We start from the raw sequence: 19,788 nt of genomic DNA, 5'->3' as shown, positions 1-19,788 counted from the left end.
ATTAACTCAAAACAGTTTTCTTTGCTTTATTTCTTCTAGTTAAAAATACTGACAGTAGACAAAAAGCATCTCCTGACCCCATTTTCTCAAACTAGATCCCTCTTCCCAGAATCATGGGCTTTGCAAATTAGCTGAGAGGGCTGTGCATGACAGCTACCAGAGGATGGACTGAGGCTATGGTCATTGATGAAAAAGGTGATGTGAAACATCTGCTAAATGGAGAGTACACTTTAATGAAACACACAAAACAATACTTTAAATGACGGAAAGGACCATGGTGCAAGGTTACACAGACACTTGCCATTTATGTTAGGCAACAGAATTCTACAAACCAGGAAGTAGGAAGATGGTATGCGAACGCTGTCAATGACCTGCCAACTAGAGGGTATGGCCTGCAAGTCATGATGCTTGTAGATCTAATGGTCTCTTGGGAGTAGGACATCACAGTTTGTTAGAATGAACCTAAGAGGACGTTGAGATGGCGGTCACAGCAGCTCTTCCGGCTTCATGGCTTTTAAAATTTAAAAGGTGTAAAAACATACAAACAAAAGGCTCTATTTGAAGAAAAGTGGGTATGTCCTGGTCAGTAATGTACTGTTTTGAACAGATATTTAAAGTACACACACTGCTTGTAGCACTTGGTTGGGAGACCACTTCCAGGAGTATTAGTCGCTAACCCCTCTGCCACTACAGACATTCTTGGCCATATAACTCATACCAGATAGAATTCCCCTCTTCCTGTCAACAGTATATAAAACATTTGTGTCCAACATAGGTCCACGAAGGCTGGATTAGTGTCAGATATTCAGAATATCCATCCTATAATTTACATTTTATATAACAAATCTATGTAGAACTTATTTACATAGTCATGGTAAGCCTGAATGTCTTTCATGGAACTGCCTTCCTGGATCTAGATAAGCACCCAGTAATTAAGAGGATATTTTTTTTACTTTGGCTATCCTAAAACCTGCATGTTATTTTCCAACTTTTTAAAGACTATTCTGGTGCCAACCGCCATTGGCAGAAGTATGCATTATTTTTTTTAATTTATCAAAGTACCAACCTGCAAACCTCTCTTTACAAGTAAGTAACGTGTCTTTTCATATTTTGAGGACTTTGACTTTGCCAAGTGGAATGTGATTATACTGGCCTAAATTGGGGCAGCGTTATTTTGGGACCTATAATTAGCGAGTATAAAGCATCTTACTTCTTTGTTTCTCAGCATTTGTGGAGCATCGAGTGGCTAGATTATTTCTTTGTGTGCAAATATGCTCAGCCGTCAGTCTTAAACACCAGTACTCACAAATCACATCACAATGAATACTACCTGTAAATTGAAACAACCTCAAACTGCGTGACACTGTAATGTTTTTATACCGCGAGATCGTGTTTCCCAGCAGGTCAGGCGTTTACTTAACGACGTTTCGGCTGTTTCCCAAGGACCTTCATCACATCCTCCTTTCCTTACAGAGGACAAGTGATCAGGTCACACATCAATCCAGACCTGTTGCAGTGTCGTGCAGATACTGAATGTAGATTGAAACAACCTCACGCTGCGTGCAACCGTAATGCTTTTATACCGAGAGATCGTGTTTCCCAACAGGTGAGGGGTTTACTTAAAGAAGTTTCGGCTGTTTCCCCAAAACTTTCATAACATCCTCCTGTCCTTCCAGAGGACAAGTGATAAAGTCACATATCAATCCAGACCGGTTTCAGTGCCTAGAAAAAACTGTGCTTCGAAGTGCTTACACCCTGTTGTCTCCCAAGATCGATCTTTCATAGACCTTTTAAACATATACTTCAGACATCAAGATCCAATACATGGGGAATATCCAATGAGCATATGAAGTGGTTTGTTCTTCAGTGTTTTTGTTATTTTATAGACTCAGGTGCATTTTTAATACTTCTGAAGCCTCTCTGGAGTCCTCACTTCAGGTTAGGAGATATTCTAAAAGCATTTGAATCTACGCAAGATACCAAAGCGAAAGAACTAGCTTTACATGTAAGTGTGTTCTCTCTTGCATCATCTCCTGCGTCGTCTATAAAACCAGCTAGCACCATGCATCGGCTACTTGCAGGAGTCAGCAGGGCTGGGGTAGGGGGGATGCATTCCTCCTTATCCAGTCCTATCTTCCTGTATGATCTACAGTGGCTAGAAGTTGCTCAGGAGACTATGGTGAAGTCAGAGTACTTCCTGTGTCCAGTCTGTCTGGTTTATTGTGTGTGATAAAGTGCCTCTAAAATCCACCGCACCTCCGCAAGAACATGCTCGCACTATATATATATAAGGCAAAAGGTTGAAATTACAGTGTTAAGCTGGGTGTGTGGTGTCATGTGTGAAGGTATGTATTTGAACCAAGGCAGATATTGTCAGAATCCCCTTTCCTTTTGCTTCTTGCTCCTATAGGGTTTGCACAGTACAGTTCAGCCAATCAGCGGTCTTAAAGTCTTAAAATAAAATTGGTCTTTTGATCTTAAGCCTCAGAATCATCCTTGGTGGTGCAGGGCCCAAAAAGTTTCTGGTCTTCAACTCCGGTACTCACTGCATGGCTGACAATCTGACATGATTCATTAGCTTATCTTAGACCATTTCACCAACAGCTGGACAGAGGACAGGAGTATAAAATGTCTCCTTATAGGATTTTCAAAGCATACTCGGCCTTGTTTGAAGTCAAAGTGTCAACCTGAGTGGCTGTCCATCGTTGTGCAGTCGTGAGGGATCAAGGGTTTTCAGGAAGATTTACTCTGAGGCTTGTCGTTGTTGGTCTGTTTCTGTTCATTTTGTTTGGCCTTGATGCTGGCTTCCCACTGCTTTTTATGTAGCGTGTAGAGTCGCATGGCTGCCTGGGCATCTTGAACCTGCACAAAGAAAGAACATAGGAATTTGCACAGAGATCAAAGCCAGCCTCAGGACTACAGATGTCCTATCAACCGCTCCAATGTTCAAGTGTTACGCACAAGGTGTTATGACGCGGAAACAAATAAGAGCTTTCAAAGCCCTTTCACTGAACTAATGCCCCATTAACTCCCCCGTTACAGGTGTTTTTTCTGTCACAAGATGTACATATACACACACAACCCCAAAGGAGGATGGAGTTAACTACCTTGATGACAGCTTGAAGTGAGTGACCATCAAGTACATTTAGAAACATAGTGCTTGGAGAGGGTAAGTGAGTACACATCAGAAGCACAAGAATTTCCTCATGTGCAGGCCTCGTCAGGAAGTGAAACTGTTCTTCCTCCCCCCAGGAGTTGACAGACATGCAGGAAGGATCATATTGTCTGATGCAAATTGTTGGTCTTGTTCTGCAAGAGGCCAATCTGAGGTTAAGCACAGGAGACCAGTCTCTGCTATTAAATCATCTGCTAGTCAAGTAACTGAACATGGTTGGAAATTAATGCCAAACTCATGTCCGAGATCTGAAACGTCAGGGCACTTGATCATCCTAATACAGAAGCTCCTTCAAATGCCAAAGGCCAGAATGGAGCAGAGCTCAGTGAACCAGACGGGTAGTCCCAGGCAGGAAGGACATGGTTTGTCTTATTTTCATTTGGATTTAGCAGAGGGTGGTAACTACCCACATGGGAGAGAACTACAGATATCTAGAGAGAGTGAGACATTCTGTGTGTGCATTTTTTTGTCCTATGTAAAATATTCAGAAGAAGAAACGTTAAGATCTAAAACCTAAAAGCCACTGACGCTGGCCACATATGTTAAGATACAAAACCAGGACTCTCCCAATGCACTTCTCATGACCTTATGCAGAGCCTCAAATGATATCATATGAATCAACAATCACACTCTGGGATGCTGCTTGATCTCTCGCCAGACCCTCCACTCAGCCCCAATATCCCCTTATCAGCATCAGGGATGCCATCATTAATCTCAGTGGTGATGCGATATGTGGTGCCCCAGTGAGGTCATCAATTAGGCCATTTACACAAGATGTCATCAGTGACATCCTGTGTAAGGTGCTAAGCAGTTGGAAGGGTGGAGTTGTGGTTGGTTTGTCCACCGGTGAATTTCTAGGGATGTCTGTGTAGACTGGGTGCATGGGGAGATGTGCGCTTGGCCGGTGCTGCCTCTAGAGAGATCTCAGTCTGGAAATGACTTCAGCAGTTGCAGACACCACCCCGTCCAGGGTGGACACCTCAGCGTTACGGGAGCACTCGGGCTTCCGATATCACCAGCAGCAGTACTAGTCTTTCAGCTGCAGGGGCTTCGATCTTGTTTGATGTTTGCTTTCTGTAGAAGACTGGATGTGGCTCAAGGTGGCAACGTCTGGAGACTGTGAGACTCTCTTGCATACTCAGGTCACTCCTGGCTTCACCATGTGGCAATCTCTTTCTCTCTCTGGCTAGTCCCCATGCCAGGAACACTGGACTTCTTCTTCTGAACAGTCTATCCTACTACCAGCCAGAACACCGGTTCCCTTTTTTAAGCAAGCCGGCTGGATTCTAGGCTCTACACAGCAGCTTTAACAGCAGAAAGAGCAGACTTTATTTAAGTTTATTTTATTTATTTAAGGTTTTTATAGAGCGCGTAGTCACCCATGAGTATCCCAGCGCTATGTACTCAGGCGATGTACCCTCACCGATGGAAGATGTGCCCAATTGCATACACCCTCCAGATACAAGAATAAAAACAATACACTTCCACTGCTTTGTCATCCTCCGGCTTGTGCCATACTAAACCAGGGGCATCTAAAATGGATGCTAATAGCCTTCGTACTCAAACTCATACAACACACAGAGTCCTCCTACAATATACGTGCTACAAATGTACTACACATACTCACACACTCAACCTACAGATGGAATGTTGACATTCGGTTCTAGTTTTCACTTAAGAGCAGTACTTTACACAAGCAGGGTCAGCAGACCACAATTCACACTGAGAGAAAAAAGTCAGGTTGCACTACAAATTCACGAAACATGGTACACTGCCATCACTGTGTGTTGTACCCGGGCAAGGACTTTAGTGCACTGCCTACAATGAATGCACACTTGGTTTGTCCTTGCAGGTCAAAGGACAAATCCTGGACCTCGCAGTATCAGGGATGGGTGTAAGCCTGTGCGCGTTTGTTAGATTAACATGACCCCCAGGGCCAAGATAAAACCAGTTTCACATGCAGTTGAGCACTCCAAGAAGGGTTGCAAAACTGTTTGCCATGCAGAGGACATTCCCATAACAACACTAAGCATCAACATTCATAACTCAAAGAAAACAAACTGCACAGTACCAATGCTCTCCCCCTAATAAGGCCAAACCCTACAAAACTGAAGCAGATATCAGAATCAAGTATTGTCCCTCTCTATGTGGCAGCAACAAGACTTTGCTGTCAGAAGTCCAAGGTTTAACTATCTATCACCAAAGGCATATATGCACATAATTAATATCGCCACTCCAAGGTCGTTAACACATACATACACACACACAATGGTGAAGGTTCAAGGTGCCAAAGGGCTTGTTTACCCAAAAGCTTATCGGGTTACTGTGGAGATATGGTGAGAGTTTGGGATGGGAACAACTAAGCTCCAAACTGTTTACGAAATGAACCAAAGTTTGTGTTCTGGTACTGGATTGGCTTAGCACCCGTCATACATCCACAGAAAGAACGAAACCTCAAAGGCCTGAACCTCAAACGTGTCCATCAGTGTTACGATATTAAGTTGACAGCTGAGACCCACTGGACCCACCATAGCAGCAGGCAAGTCTTATGAACTGGGTCAGAGTCTTAGGCTCCAACCACAACTACCAATAAAGATACCACCATAAGTGAAACAGCTAGAATGATAATTCACAAGGTTCTGTAAACAGGACAACGGGCCACAGACAACTGGAAAACTATCCTAAGGTGAAGGGAAAATACCTTTGTACCCCTTTTAGATGAACGTGGGTAGATACAGGTTGCCACATAAGCATGGACTGGACTGATGCAGGGTCACCAGGATTGAAGCCCTCCAATGCGCTCTACTGCTCCTGAACCTGCTGGAGCGTCAATTCTGGTCAGCCGGACTTCAAGGAAATCACAGCTTGTGAACATCACACTAATTCACCATATCTTTCACCCCATCTGTGACGTATTCACCCCGATACTCAATGGCTCCTCAAAAAAGTCACTGTCTCAGACACCCAGAAACGTGCCCCCATACTACCCCTTCTGAAGAAACCCTCAGCAGACCCGAAGACGCTGGCAAACTACAGACCAATAACCCTGCTACCTTACCCAGCCACAGTACTGGAAAAGCTCCAACATCTGGCTGACCACTTCACCGACAACCTCCTCCTGGATCCCTCTCAATCTAGATTCAGGCACAATCACAGCACTGAGACTGCGCTCATCATTGCCACTGACGTCTGCCTGATCATGGACAGAGGAGATACAGTAGCACTGTTCCTGCTCGACCTATTAGCCTCGTTTGACACATCCTCCCACCCCATCCTCATCCAATGGCTCCCTGACACTGATATACGAAGACCCATCCACTAGCATGTCAGAAGTCACCAACTGGATGAAGACCCACTTCCTAAAGCTCAACTCCAACAAGACGAAGGGGGTACTTTTGGAGAGTGGCATGCCAAACACCCAACCTGCCTAACCAAGCCAGGAACCTAGAGAGAATATTGGACAACCAGCTCTCAATGACCAGCCAGATCAACCCGGTCACCTAATCCTGCTTCCCCCCCTTCAGATGGCTCCTGCTCAACATCTGCAGAACTGTCACACAGGCTTTGGTTTATAGTAAGCTGGGCTATGGGAACACACTATGTTGCATCACCATACATCTCATCAAGAGACTCAGGTCACTCAAAAAGCTGCAGCTAGACTCATGCCTGAACAAACACCCAGGGCACTCATCTCCACATGACTAAACGACCTCCACTGGCTCCCAATTCACAAAGGTGTACTCTTCAAGCTCCTCACGCACACATACAAAGCCCTACACAACTTAGGTGTCACCTTCCTGAGCATCAAATTCCACACCCGACCAGAAATTTCAACTTGGCCAGCCTCCTACTTGCACACGTCCCCCTATATATGAAGAATTAGAGCTGAAGGGGACAGCTTTCACATACCTCGCTCCCAAAGGATGGAACAACATACCCCTGCACATCTAAGCCAGTAGGTCACTTCTAGAATTCAGCAAAAAGCTGACAATCTGGAGTTTCACATAGATCCCTGTGAGGGCCACACAGTCTTTTGTCTATTGTTTTTGTTTGTGGATGCTTGTGGTCAGACACCTGCTTCTCTTTATATAGGACTGTGCAGCTTCCTGTTCTTGTTAAAAAAATCATAATTATAGGACAGGTATGTGGGCACAGGCCTTGTGAATGTAATTGTGCAGAGAAGGATCTCAAATGGGTCAATATCTCCCTGGACCCATTATCACTGGGCTAAAATGCCTACTCCTCTTGGTGATAAAAGCATCAGTTTATGTACAGAAAACAGTAGAGAAAGCTAACATGGTGCTGTCTTTACAAAGAAGCTCTTGGCAGCATGCAAATTGGGTCTATGGATTTCTGAAAATAACTTAAAACAAGCAGTATGTGGGAATACGTGGACAAAGAAAAATATCAAATAACATCATTCTCTAGCACCAACAGTGCATACTGGACACTGGAGCCTTTGATATCCTATTCTTGCAAAGCTGTGTAAAGAACAAATGGATGTTGAGGTCTATGATCGGAAAATGTACTCACCGAGGAGTGCTCCGATGTCTGGACCTTCACATTCAAGAGCGTGCTGCACAGCAGTTTCAGAGACGGCCTTCCAGACTAGAAGAGGAAAAACCAAAGACTAGAACTGTGAACTTTTTGTAGCCAGTCACAGGCCAGAGGTAATGTTTAAAAAAACACATACTATATATGGTGCACAAGGTGCCCTCATAATATGTACATGCAATCAAAAATCCTAGTTTTTGGAAAGGGAAATTTGCTACCGTGTGCAAACTATTCATTATTGTACAAGCCCAAATAATTTGTGCTACAAAACTACCAGATGAAGCATGGTGTATATTCCTTTTCTCCCTTGTATATAGTTGTTATCTCCTGTCTGTAGTTTTCACTGCCCTACTACCGGTTAAGTGATATGTCCCACAAGATCAAGACTGGTCTAGGATTGTCGTGGAGTTCCGAAGGAGCCTTGGGATGAAGTAGCTCCCGAGATTGTAGAACTGTGGTGTTTGGGACACTCCTCAGTACACATCCTTTTCTAGGTGGCCAGAGGTGAAGTTTGTAAGTGAAATCACCACCTCTTCTGTAGTCAACTTATTGTCTGGAATTTTCATTAGGGAAAGCAACCCAAAATGTCTTCTTACTGATTGGTAATTTTTTATTGCGGTTTTGAGTTAAGGTTTTGATTACATCATGTCAAGTGAAACAATAACCGACAGCCATGTTACAGCATTGAAATAATCATAGGTGGATGTACACGCATAACAAGCAGTTCAGGTAACAAACATTGTCTCAGAGACATATTTTGCGGGTTATACAGTAGCATGGTTTGAGCAATGGGTCACCGGATGTACACACACATGAAATTGATCAAACAAGGCTTTAAACTTAGGCATCCCATGTGCCCTATACGAACGGATGTGGTGAGAAAGGAAGAGAAAACCTCAGTCATTAACAAAGGTGACCGGGAAACTGGGGAAAAGTGCGAGGAGAGCGAAGCAACAAGGGGGATCAGCACCTGCGGAAGAGGATATACAGGAGAGAGGAAGTAGGCATGGGCTGGGCGTTGTACGAGACAGGGGGTAAATGGAGTGATGGCTACATGGGTAACCTGGTCACCACCCCCGGCATTACGTGAGTGGAGGGATACTATGACCTAGTATGGAGGGGTTTGTGAAGCTGATGATGGTAGGGTGTGGCATAACTATCTCAGGCGGTAAAGGCGAAGGGTGGGGGAAGGTCCTCTCTAAGCAGCTCCTTAAATTGGGTAAGCATGGTGTCCCAGGCTGCTGCAGCGGGGCGCCTCTGATGTCTTCTTACTGATAATGAAATGATGGGTTAGTTTTTGGGACAAAAGTGTTTTACACAAAAGCTGTACACTATAACATCCTCAAACGGATGGAGTAACTGAGAGGTTTAAGGGGACATTAAAAGAAACCATTTATCTAGTCAAATTAGGGAGAAAGAATTGAATTGAAGAGATGCTGAACCGCATAGAAGACTACAGGTTCACTCCCCTTTCCACATCAGAGGTGAGTCCTTTCGAATTGTTCAGGCAAAGAGCACCATGCATGAAGATTTGCTGACCGTTGATGGGAGACATTCTGGGAGAACCACATATTGTGGAAGGATTGGAAAGTTTGAGTAGGACATGAGAACATGAGCAACAGTGTAAGAGGAAGAAATATTATGAAGAACGCAAGGCAGCTATAACATTTAGTGTCAGTGCATGAGATATGGTGAGAGTTAAAATACCAAGACCTTCTCAAGATTCTTCTAAATTTGGCAAGCAAAAGTTGTAGCAGGCGGGTCGGATTAATGCCAGGTTTTCATCCCAGTGGGCAGAGCCTTATTAGTTGGCGGCCATCTCGCGGCACAGCTGTCAGGCCCCCTTCCACAACTTTCCAGGTTATAACGCATTCAGTAATCCAATCGCTAACTGATGGCAGACACAACTTTGCAACTTGCTTTTTGTCGGCGAAGACGCATAATGTTCCTAAGTTCATACAACGTCAAGAAGTCTTACTGGGACACTGAGGTTCCAGGGCCAGGTTAGCATTCGTTATGACCTAGCCTAGGTGAGAAGTGTCTCTTTGGGGGGAAGGAGATGATGCTCGTTGTAAAAGCTTTGTGCTTGGTACTGAAGAGGATCTCTTAGCAAAATGGAGGGCTTCCTAGCACGTTAACTGCAAATGGCTGGATTGTATCAAGCACTCAGTCAAAGGACTGAATGCGATAATGAATGCATTCCAATTCATATAATAAGCATGTGTGTTGCCTGCATGGGAGTGGCACTTAAACAGCAATCTTTCCACAAAATGCTGCTCTCTTATTCCTGAGACACCTCCAGTCTAGCAATCTGGGTGAAACCCTAACGCATTGTTCTTAGAGCTATTTCAATAATTACAGTAAATCGTGAAATTACCTTGACTTCCTGTTTGAAAGGTTTATAACGCTGCGTATCACGGATTTTTTTTCTTGGATGGTCAAGGAACAAGATCTATAAGAAAAAGAAAAACTGATGATATCACATGGAAATTATGGAGCAACATTCTAAAAATGACATTGCACTTTCACATTAAGGTAAAAAGGTAACTCTGAAAATAAATAGCCCTGACTCCTTACATTTTCTAAGCAATCTAGCTCTTTGCCATAAATTCCCATCCAGAACCAGAAACGGCAGCAACCCCCTGCATCTTTGTGACCCGTTTTAGAAATAAAACTACCTACTTCTGATGAATACTTCTTTGAATTGAAGTGCCCCTCATTATCCTGAAAGTTATATTCCCTAGCAATAACTCCACCCATTTGCAGCAGGTGGGGTCATTAGAACTTCAGTCATGGCTCTCTTCCGCCACCGATGAGACAATATGGCATCATAGAAGGTAAAAACCTCACACCCTTCAGAGTCAGATCTGGGACTACCTCTGTTCTGAAACGGTTCAGTATTTTGGTTCAGAAGCAGTGTACCTTAACATTTATTTTAGGGGCTCTGTGACACTTTGTTAGGGGGTCATTCGTTTTTTGTTATTTTTCCAAAACAAACTCCTACTTTGGGAGTTCCTTTTGAAAAATAAAAACTTTGGAAAAGTTAAACCACTGGCCATCGTGATTGACAGTGCCATCCATATTTTGTTCCTACCTTCTAAGCTAGCAGTGGTAAAGGATACCTTGTCTTTCGGTTGGCAAGGGCTTTTAAAAACAAAGTGGTAAGACTGCTTCACCTCAAGAATGACATCTACACATCAATTTGCTAGAGTTGATGATCATTTGTAAGAATCTGGAGGTCTTTCTGTGAAAGGAAAAGTGATTCAAGTGCTTACAGACAGTCCTTTTGGGGTTCAGCAGCCAGACTCATCCTTAACCTCCCACACAAAACTAACATCACACCACACCTATGGGAGCCCTAATAGCTCCCGATACACAAATACTCATTTCAAACGTCTCACACACACATTCAAGGCACTACACATCAAAAGGCCCCAGCTACACAAACTGGTGCATCTACTTCTACCAACCACGCAAATGCTGCTTACTCGCTCACATCTCACCTATACACTTTACCATATCAGGAGGAGAGGCGCTCTCTCACATTGCTCCTAAAGTGTGGAATGGCCTCGCAGCTGTTTGACTTGCTGATACTTTTTTGCTGGGAACTACTGCCCATCACGGACTTTGGCAACAGCGATATTGGGCACCAGGAGCTCAACCCACGTAGGCGGGGATCTTCGAGGAGAAGACCGATAACAGCAGCACCAGGGGCCGGGACTGCGAGATCCAGCATACCAAGCGCTTTCACAACTCAGCGCAGCTGGTGTCTCTTCCCGCCCCTGCACCCTCCTACTATATAAACACGCCCTCCCCCGCGGGACGCGCGCGGGACGGAGCACGGGGCGAAGCCCGGGCAGAGGGCGGGCCGTTTGAGGACGGTCGAGACCGGGACTGGGCCACTCCCTTTGCTTCTGTTATTATTTTACGCCCCCACCGTCCTCTCTGACAGCGAACTATGCGACTAGAGAAACCAGGAGCAAGAGCGCGCTGGCTGCCGGAGCAGCGAAAGGTACTATATACAATTATTTTGTTAAAGCAGGGTCTCTCCTTATCGACGAAGTTACATTACTGGAAAGGCGTATATCACAGGAGATAGACTGGGTTCGGAGATCTTCTATAGGGCCCTTAGCGCTTGCAAAGACCCCGGAACATAGACCTAGCTTTGTTGTTTCAGAAAATGGGGAAAATGCATCGGGTGGGGTGCTAGCCTTATCTAACTTAAATAAATCTACTGTGCACAACATTGATAATGAAACGATTGCTCCAGATGATTTTAGCCTTCTACTCCTACCGATACCACACATTCACGTACAGCAGACCCCTCTTTCCCCAATTAATACCATACCTAATATAGATGTGATTACTGAATCGACAGACTGCCTTTCACAGGGGGAAAGGGAAGGTGCTGTACCTAAAAGGAAGAGAGGGGCACAAAATAATTGAGGGCGTAAAGCAAAAATCCCCAAACACAATGAAATCTCAGTGGGGAGTAAAGCGGGACTAAGCAAAAAGGGGCCCACTCTAGCTGATAAAACCCCTCCCGCTACTACTACTATTGACTCACCGCTATCTCATACGTCAAGTGTGATAATCTCACCCCCGCCTGTAAACCGAGAAGCATATGACTGGATTTTACCCAGAATGGAAGCCCTCTTTAAAACACCCTTAAGTCCCCTAGTCAAACATCTATCCAAGATTGAATGTAGACTAGCGTCCATAGAGCAAACAACCTCACAATTTGCTAACACCAGCAAGACAAATATTACCATAGCTAAAAGTGGGACTGAGGCCAGGAACAAGAGGGTTACATCCAAGCCCCCGAATAATGAACTTGTGATAGTTCCAGGAGCAGCACAAACACCTACTCCATTAGCAAACATAGTCACTACTCCAGCTGTTGATCAGGCTCTGCAAACACTATCTCAGCCGGTACACACTGCTGCAGCTCAGAAGCCTGATGGTAACCCAAGGCCCAATCGTCCACCTAAAGAGATTCCCCCTAAAGAAGATGCTAATGCTATCACAAAAAGAATTATGCGTGTGGACTTGCCACCAGAGGCCAGTCCTTACACAGTCATTTTGGCAGGGGTTCCAGAGCTGAGAGTAGATTCGAAAGAATCAGCATCCGCTCTCAAGAACAAGGTCACCAACTGGCTTTCTATGAATAGACCTTTGCCATATGGAATTACTAGTGAGGTGCTCACTGTCAGGAGAGTCCCATGGTTGGGCTACACAGATAAATCGATAGAAAGTGACTGTGTCATAGCTAACTTCAGGGACCCTAGGACTGTCACCCATATCTGCAGCTGGTCACACCTTGAACAGGGGACATCTATTCAATCGTTACCCCTTTCCTTCTTTTATCCACCAGTGCACAACCGATATGAAGCTGAGGGTTGGCATACTATTTCTAGGAGAGGGGGAGGTAGGGACGATAGAGTCAGGAGCAATTTCCATTACCCCAGACAATACCAACTGCACCAGCCAGACCACTTTTTGACCTTCAATAGATATAGTTGTCTGGACATGGTGGACTGACTTAAAGGGGGCGGGAGAGGGGAGGTGGACGATATTAGGGGGACTCATACTGAAGAAAATGTTGTCCCCCCGACCACAACTCCCGTTAGTCCTCTGGAAATTAATCACTGCGATGATGTAGAGAACAAGATCACGGGTACTCTATTAAACGACATGGGGCCACCATCCAATATAGGGGATTCTATAATGGAGGTACGGGATCAGGCCCTGAGTGTGCTATCCCAGGCTTGTAGGAGGGCCTCACCTACATCTAAATTACCAATTTCGCATCGTGAATCATCTTATCTTAATATTTTGTCATGGAATGTGGCTGGTTTGGGTAATAAATTGATCTGTCCTGACTGGAGTTTATTCATTGAGGGCAAGGATATATGCCTATTCCAGGAAACCTGGTTCAGAGAAGCAGTAACCAGAACAGGCTTTGTTGCTTTCTCGATCCCGGCGAAATGGGGTGGGAAGGGTCGCCCCTCGGGAGGCCTTGCAACTTGGGTAGCTACTGACCTGGGATGTAAGGCTTCTACGATTCCCTCAGGCTCCTATGACATTCTAGGGGTCCTGCTGGAGTGGCCAAACGGGAATAAGTTGATTGTGGTAAATATCTATTCTAGAGCAGTAAACATCACAACTGAGTCAGACACCATTGATCAACTCTCGGCCTTCCTAAATTATATCCCTCAGGGTATACCACTTTTGGTGGGCGGCGATTTTAATTGCCACTATGAGCCCCTCCCAGATTTATTGGATGGTTTATCACGGGAGGAGGACACACTATGGTTGGTGCCCCCCTCAGTAGCCCCCTCACCTAGAGTCTGGACACCTTTAGCTCTTCAAATTACAGCCCTCACCCTAAGGTGGGGTATTCGGGCATGTAATGGACGTGTGAGTTCAGATATTCCACCAAAAAGTACCTACCACAGAGAGGGCAGGGAGTCCAGATTGGACTACATCATGGTCCATCTTTCTATGTGGCGGGATATTATTGACTTTCGGGTAACATCTAGGGAAGACAGTGATCACAATCCCCTAGAACTGGTCTATGCGCTTCGCGACCTGGAGGACAGAGGGGGCAAATCTGATGACGTTGCCATGGGGCTCACATTGACTAATAACAGATGACGAGTGAGGTGGGAGAAGCTGGCTTCTAACACGGAGAAGCTTGGCAAACTCTACTCCCGCCTTATACCGACGCTTGACAAGTTGTGCACGATCATGGAGCTCCCAATGCCCCAAGACATACACAAGGAGCTAGGGAGGGCACACGAGAATCTCATTGAGTCTGTGGCTGAGGTTCTTTTTACCTCAGGAAAGAGGCGGCACTTTGATCGGCCTAACTGGTATAACCAGGCTTGCCGGAAGGCTAAACTGGACCTCCTGACATCTATTAAGGATGGTGCTGATAGGTCCGTGGTCCAGGTAAGAAGAAGGGACTATAAACATCTTATCACCAATGCCAAAAGCGAATGGGAGCATGAAAAGTGGGAAAACCTCGTAAGAACACTAGCTACTAGAGAATCTCGCAAATTTTGGCGGATAGTTAACACGGGGTCCGATGAGCTAGCTTCGGCAATCGAACCCAACATTTCTGCCAAGATGTGGCGGGACCATTTTTATTCGGTATACAAAGCCCCTGATGACGCTATTGCCGATACACCACCGATTACTGATATACCAATTGAGGGCGAACCCTTCACGGAGGTGGAAGTACGTGCAGCCATCTCAGGGCTGGCAACAGGCAAAGCGCCAGGTCTGGATGGCCTCCCGGGCGATTTATTCAAGCACCGCCTGATGTGTGGGCACCATACTTGGTTGTGATATTTAATGCTGTCTTGGGGGGCATGGAGGTTCCCAGCACTTGGCTGGGAGCAGGGATAATCCCCATATTCAAAAAGGGGTCACCTCTGCTCTCAGCCAACTATAGGCCTATTAGCCTCATCGATGTTCCCCAGAAGTTATTTGGCAGGTTGATATTAGATCGCCTCCAAAACTGGTTGGAGGAAAATTCCATTCTTAGTCCATATCAGGCGGGATTCAGAAGAGGGGTTTCCACTATGGATCAGATATTCCGCCTGACCCTCCTCTTTTGGAAGACTGCGGTACTCGAGGGCGGCAGCTTGTACACGGTTTTCGTGGACTTGCGTGCCGCCTTCGATTTAGTACCTAGAGACAGACTTTAGACTGTATTGTTCAAGTTGGGTATTGTATTCCAGGGGACCTATTGACTATCTTGATAAGGCTACACCAGGGAAATTTTGCACAAGTCAGGTGTGGCAGAAATGGGGCACTCTCCGACAGGTTCCCCGTTAACAGGGGGGTGAGACAGGGCTGTGTGCTCGCACCGACCCTGTTCTGCCTCTTTGTCAATGGGGTAATTGGCCACCTGACCAGGATCAAAGACATCGATGCCCATAAATTGAACGGCAGCAGGGTGCCCGCAATTATGTTTGCGGACGACACCCTACTGCTGTCCAAATCACCAATGGGTATACAAAGAGTCCTGGATGGGTTTTCAGCGTTCTGTGCGGAGCGGGGGCTTGAGATCAATGCGTTAAAAACTAAATTCATGATTCTCAACCCCCCCTAATTAACACCCCCCAACCCCACTATTGGCTTAACAAGATTAGAGAGGGTTTCCACCTTTGAATACCTGGGTTTAAATATCAACCAGGACATGACGTGGGACACACATCGGGCAAAGGCCCATATGAAATTGGCCCAATTATCCGGAGGTATTTCTAGGATGATAAGTAGATCGACCTATAAACCTTTTAGTGCTGCCATTGAAATTTACAAAATGCAGGCCAGAGGGGCAGTCCTTCATGGTGGGGAATTGTGGGGTCACTCCCCTGGTCAAAAACTACAAATAACTGAGAATCGCTTCATTAGGCAGATGGCGGCCCTTCCTGTAAGTACCCCTCTCCTCCCGCTGAGTCTCGACTTAGGTCTGAGGCCCATTGTGGTGGAATTGGGACTAAGACCAATCATCTTCTGGCGCCGCATCTGGAGCACACCGGAACTTGTGAGCTATAGAAGTGAGCTCCAAGAGATCCTCTGTCTACCTAAATCAAAACAAATCCATGGTTGAGTTACATCAAACAAACATGTGAGAAAATAGGTAGACCAGAGTTATGGTTAGATCCAGCTAACACTTGCATGAGGATCTCACGTAAACACATATCGAGTGATTTCCGCGAGATGAGGCTTACTGATACATTGGGAAAATCACGGGAGGGGTCCTTGACGGAATTGTTTCTTAAGTCTAAGGAAGTGTATTTGTTCGAATGTGTGCTAGACGACATTTTGCCCCGGTTCTTACAAGGAGAATTTTCTTACAATGGCGATACGGCACACTCCCTACAAGGGCATTTACAAAACACTGGGCCCAGACTGCATTTAGTGAACATTGTCCATCCTGTTCGTACCACTGGGAAGATGATCTACACATTATATTCTTCTGTAACGCCTATCAAAGACCAAGGAAGTACTGGCTTGTCCCCCTCCTCAAAAAACTGGGCTTTACAAGATACTTCCCAGCTTATAGGATTTTAAAAACGGACCTTTCACCTATTATTGTATTTGGGGTGGCAACATTTTTAACTGCGATGTGGCACATCCGTAATCGATTTTTAAAAATTGAGCAAGAGCTGGCATAAATGAAATGTTGTGATTTTATGTAAATGTAATATTTTTTTTAAACGTTGCGAAACCTGGGTTTAATCGCCTTGCTGTCTTAACTGAATGTGTTTTTCACATCTTTTATGATCTAAAATTGATCGAAATAAAGAAATAAATGAATGAAATTAATGGCCTCTCACTGCACATCAGAGCCTACTGCTCTCTTTTTTCTACAAGAAGCTGAAAACCTGACTTTTCAATTAATAAACCTACTATATGCAAGGATAGGCCCACACCTGCTCAGAGCCAGGATACCCTCGCAATGCACTTTACACATACACAAAATAGGGCTCTCAAGTTCTGGTTGTGGGCCTTTTTGAATCAAGTTTCTTTGTGAATCAATCACTTAGTGGATCAATAAACTTGAGGGTGGGTGCTCAGAACCTTTATAGCAGATCACAAATGGGAAACTCATCTCAAGTTCACCTGATTTTTGTGATCCTGCCTGTAAGTGGATCTCTTTGCTTTCGGCAAACACAAAAGTCCAGATCTTTTGTGCCTTCTAGTTTTCTCTTTGAATGTCCTCAACAATATGCTCCAAATGCATTGAAATGCCAGTATCCACTATGTGTTTCTCCCAATTCCAGGGATTACACAAAACAAAATGGCGCAGAGTTTCAGGGTTGCACCTGAAGCACCGGATTGACAAGAGACGTTCTGGCATTTAAAGCTGTTGGCAATCCGTGCCAGCCCTCTGATTTTGTTTCCTCAAAGAGATGATCTTCTCTCACATCGAAGGGGGCCAGGTCCTGCAGCCTAGGGTGCTGAATTTACATGCCTCAAAACTGAAAGGCGGACAGAGACCTATATTATTTTAATCTACCTTCTGACAGATGTTCTGGTGAAGCAGGAGCCCCAAAGATGTTTCGATTATGCCATAGGTCCTACTGTAAGTAAGGATAGAAAAAAGATGTCTGTAAATGGGGCTCAACTGCAACAGGGCCATGAATGTCCTCTACTAAGTCTGTATAGTCGGGCTGCTGTGCTAATGTTGTTTGGTGTTCTTCAGAACATGTGGATCCTCTACATGTCTGTTGGATTTTTTGACATTCGTTCAATTTTTTTAAAAGCAAGGTCTCACGTCACATACACTTGAAGACTACTTTCCCACTTTTTCATCATTCTTGTATTAACTAGATCAGCCTTTGCTGTTTAAATCACTGTTAGGGATTTGCTGTGTGAAAGCACTGAGGCATACATTTTCCCACTCTCCCTTTGTGGTGTCCTATTGACCTCAACTTAGTTTTGACATTTCCAATAGCATTGCCATTCGAGGTGATGATCACCTGCTTTATGATATTGTTGACACTGAAAACAGCTTTCCTAACTGCAATCACTTTCGCATGAAGGTCAACAAACTTGAAACGATTTTGGTCAATACACCACATAACGCGGTCTTCTAGACAAGCTGGACATGCACACTTGGTTTCCCCTTTCTATGCAGATCAGTAATAACTTTGCCTATGTTTTTTCCTCTTGATCACTCAGACTATATAGAATAGATCCTAGGCAAGCTCTGTGGTTTTAAATAGGTAAGAGCAAAGACTTGCTTGTGGTTGAACAGCTGTTTGTAGGTTTTGCAGGAAAGAACAAAGGAAAAGCTGTTCAACAGTACCATTTCTTGGCAGATCATTCTCTGTATTAAGATATATTATTACCTGGCAAAGAAAGAACCAGCAGAGGGCATTATAACTCATTCCAGCCGAGAGAATGTGTCTACGACATTTGCTAGAGGGATTCCGGTCTCTGATAAGTGCCTTTCGCACTGCAAACTGGGATTACATACATACATTTACAGCACTACTGTTTGGATTTGCAGGGTTAGAGTAACACTGATTTTCCCAAATCAGGACTTCAGTGCAAGGAAATGCCTTTTGGAATGCTCATCCCCTAGTTTTGCACCTCTAAAGTATAAATCGAATTGGCTGTACCCAAATGCAAATGGTAAACTTACCTGCAAGCCCTGGTAAATAGTACCCTGGTACCCAGGGCATGTAAGTTAGAGAGATACCCCAGCGCTCGCAAAATAGATTGTGCCACCCTTGAGGTCCTCCAACTAAAACAAGTTCCCTGGTTCGCCACTGTACTCCTAGCATTGAAAGCAATAGCAAAGCCACCACTTCCCCTGAACATGTGTTTAAGTCACTTCTCTGGCAGGCTTACCGAGCCCCAAAAGCAGGGTGCAACATATGACACAGGCAGGATGTGTACTTTAAACGTCTTGACAGTAAAACATGCTAAACAACTGTTTATACTGTGGAACGGCTTGGTCACCCAATTGTAGAGTACAGGGTTACACGCTGACCCCTCAGCTGTGCGAACACTTGAATGGTGCAGCCAAAGTGAGCACTCAAAGTATCAAACAACTTGTTCTATTAAACCAGACTTGTATCTGAAGTCGAAACTTATGTAACTTGTTGTAGTGTGCAGCTTTAGCAAAGCTGCCACTTTGTTGCTTTTAAAACTCCTGTGCACTCCCGGGCACAAATGGAGCCTGCTTCATGAGACAGCTTTCTGCCCCCTGGAGAGATGCGCTAACGACGGTCAGGAAGGAGAACAATGAGAGAATTGAAAGCCACGGAGATGATATCACCTCCCTCCTGCAGGAAGTCACCTGGGGGTAGCCCCAAAAGGCAGGCTTCAAAGGTGAAGCTGCCTTTGAAGGGCAGATGTGCAACACCAGGGGGGCGGCTGCCCCATTGTTAATAGATAGGCATGCACGGGAGCAGAGAGAGGAAACCAGTTGCCAAACCGGTATCCCCAGGGGCATGTAGCCCTGATGTTGCCACACCCCAGGGGTGGGCTAGTGAGGTCTGAACACTGAGAAAGGTGTCTCGCCACCTTAG

General features: G+C 45.1%; 2 protein-coding genes across 4 annotated transcripts in view; one reads left to right on the top strand and one right to left on the bottom strand.

Moving 5' to 3' along the window:
* STKLD1 (serine/threonine kinase like domain containing 1) overlaps positions 1-19,788 on the top strand; it is a 392,522-nt gene that overhangs the window by 347,741 nt on the left and 24,993 nt on the right. The gene's annotated exons all lie outside the window — the stretch shown is intronic.
* REXO4 (RNA exonuclease 4) overlaps positions 2-19,788 on the bottom strand; it is a 140,826-nt gene continuing 121,039 nt past the window's right edge. For all 3 annotated transcript variants that reach the window (XM_078646127.1, XM_078646126.1, XM_078646128.1), the window contains exons 7-9: positions 10,107-10,181; positions 7,709-7,783; positions 2-2,862 (exon numbers count right to left, since the gene is read on the bottom strand). In XM_078646127.1, the coding sequence (XP_078502253.1) occupies positions 2,734-2,862; positions 7,709-7,783; positions 10,107-10,181 (279 nt within the window). In that variant the 3' untranslated portion in view covers positions 2-2,733. The remainder of the gene's footprint in view (positions 2,863-7,708; positions 7,784-10,106; positions 10,182-19,788) is intronic.

This window comes from Lissotriton helveticus, chromosome 5_1 (genome assembly GCF_964261635.1).
Source record: "Lissotriton helveticus chromosome 5_1, aLisHel1.1, whole genome shotgun sequence".
In the NCBI taxonomy this organism is placed as follows: domain Eukaryota; kingdom Metazoa; phylum Chordata; class Amphibia; order Caudata; family Salamandridae; genus Lissotriton; species Lissotriton helveticus.
This window is presented reverse-complemented; position numbering and strand designations above follow the sequence as displayed.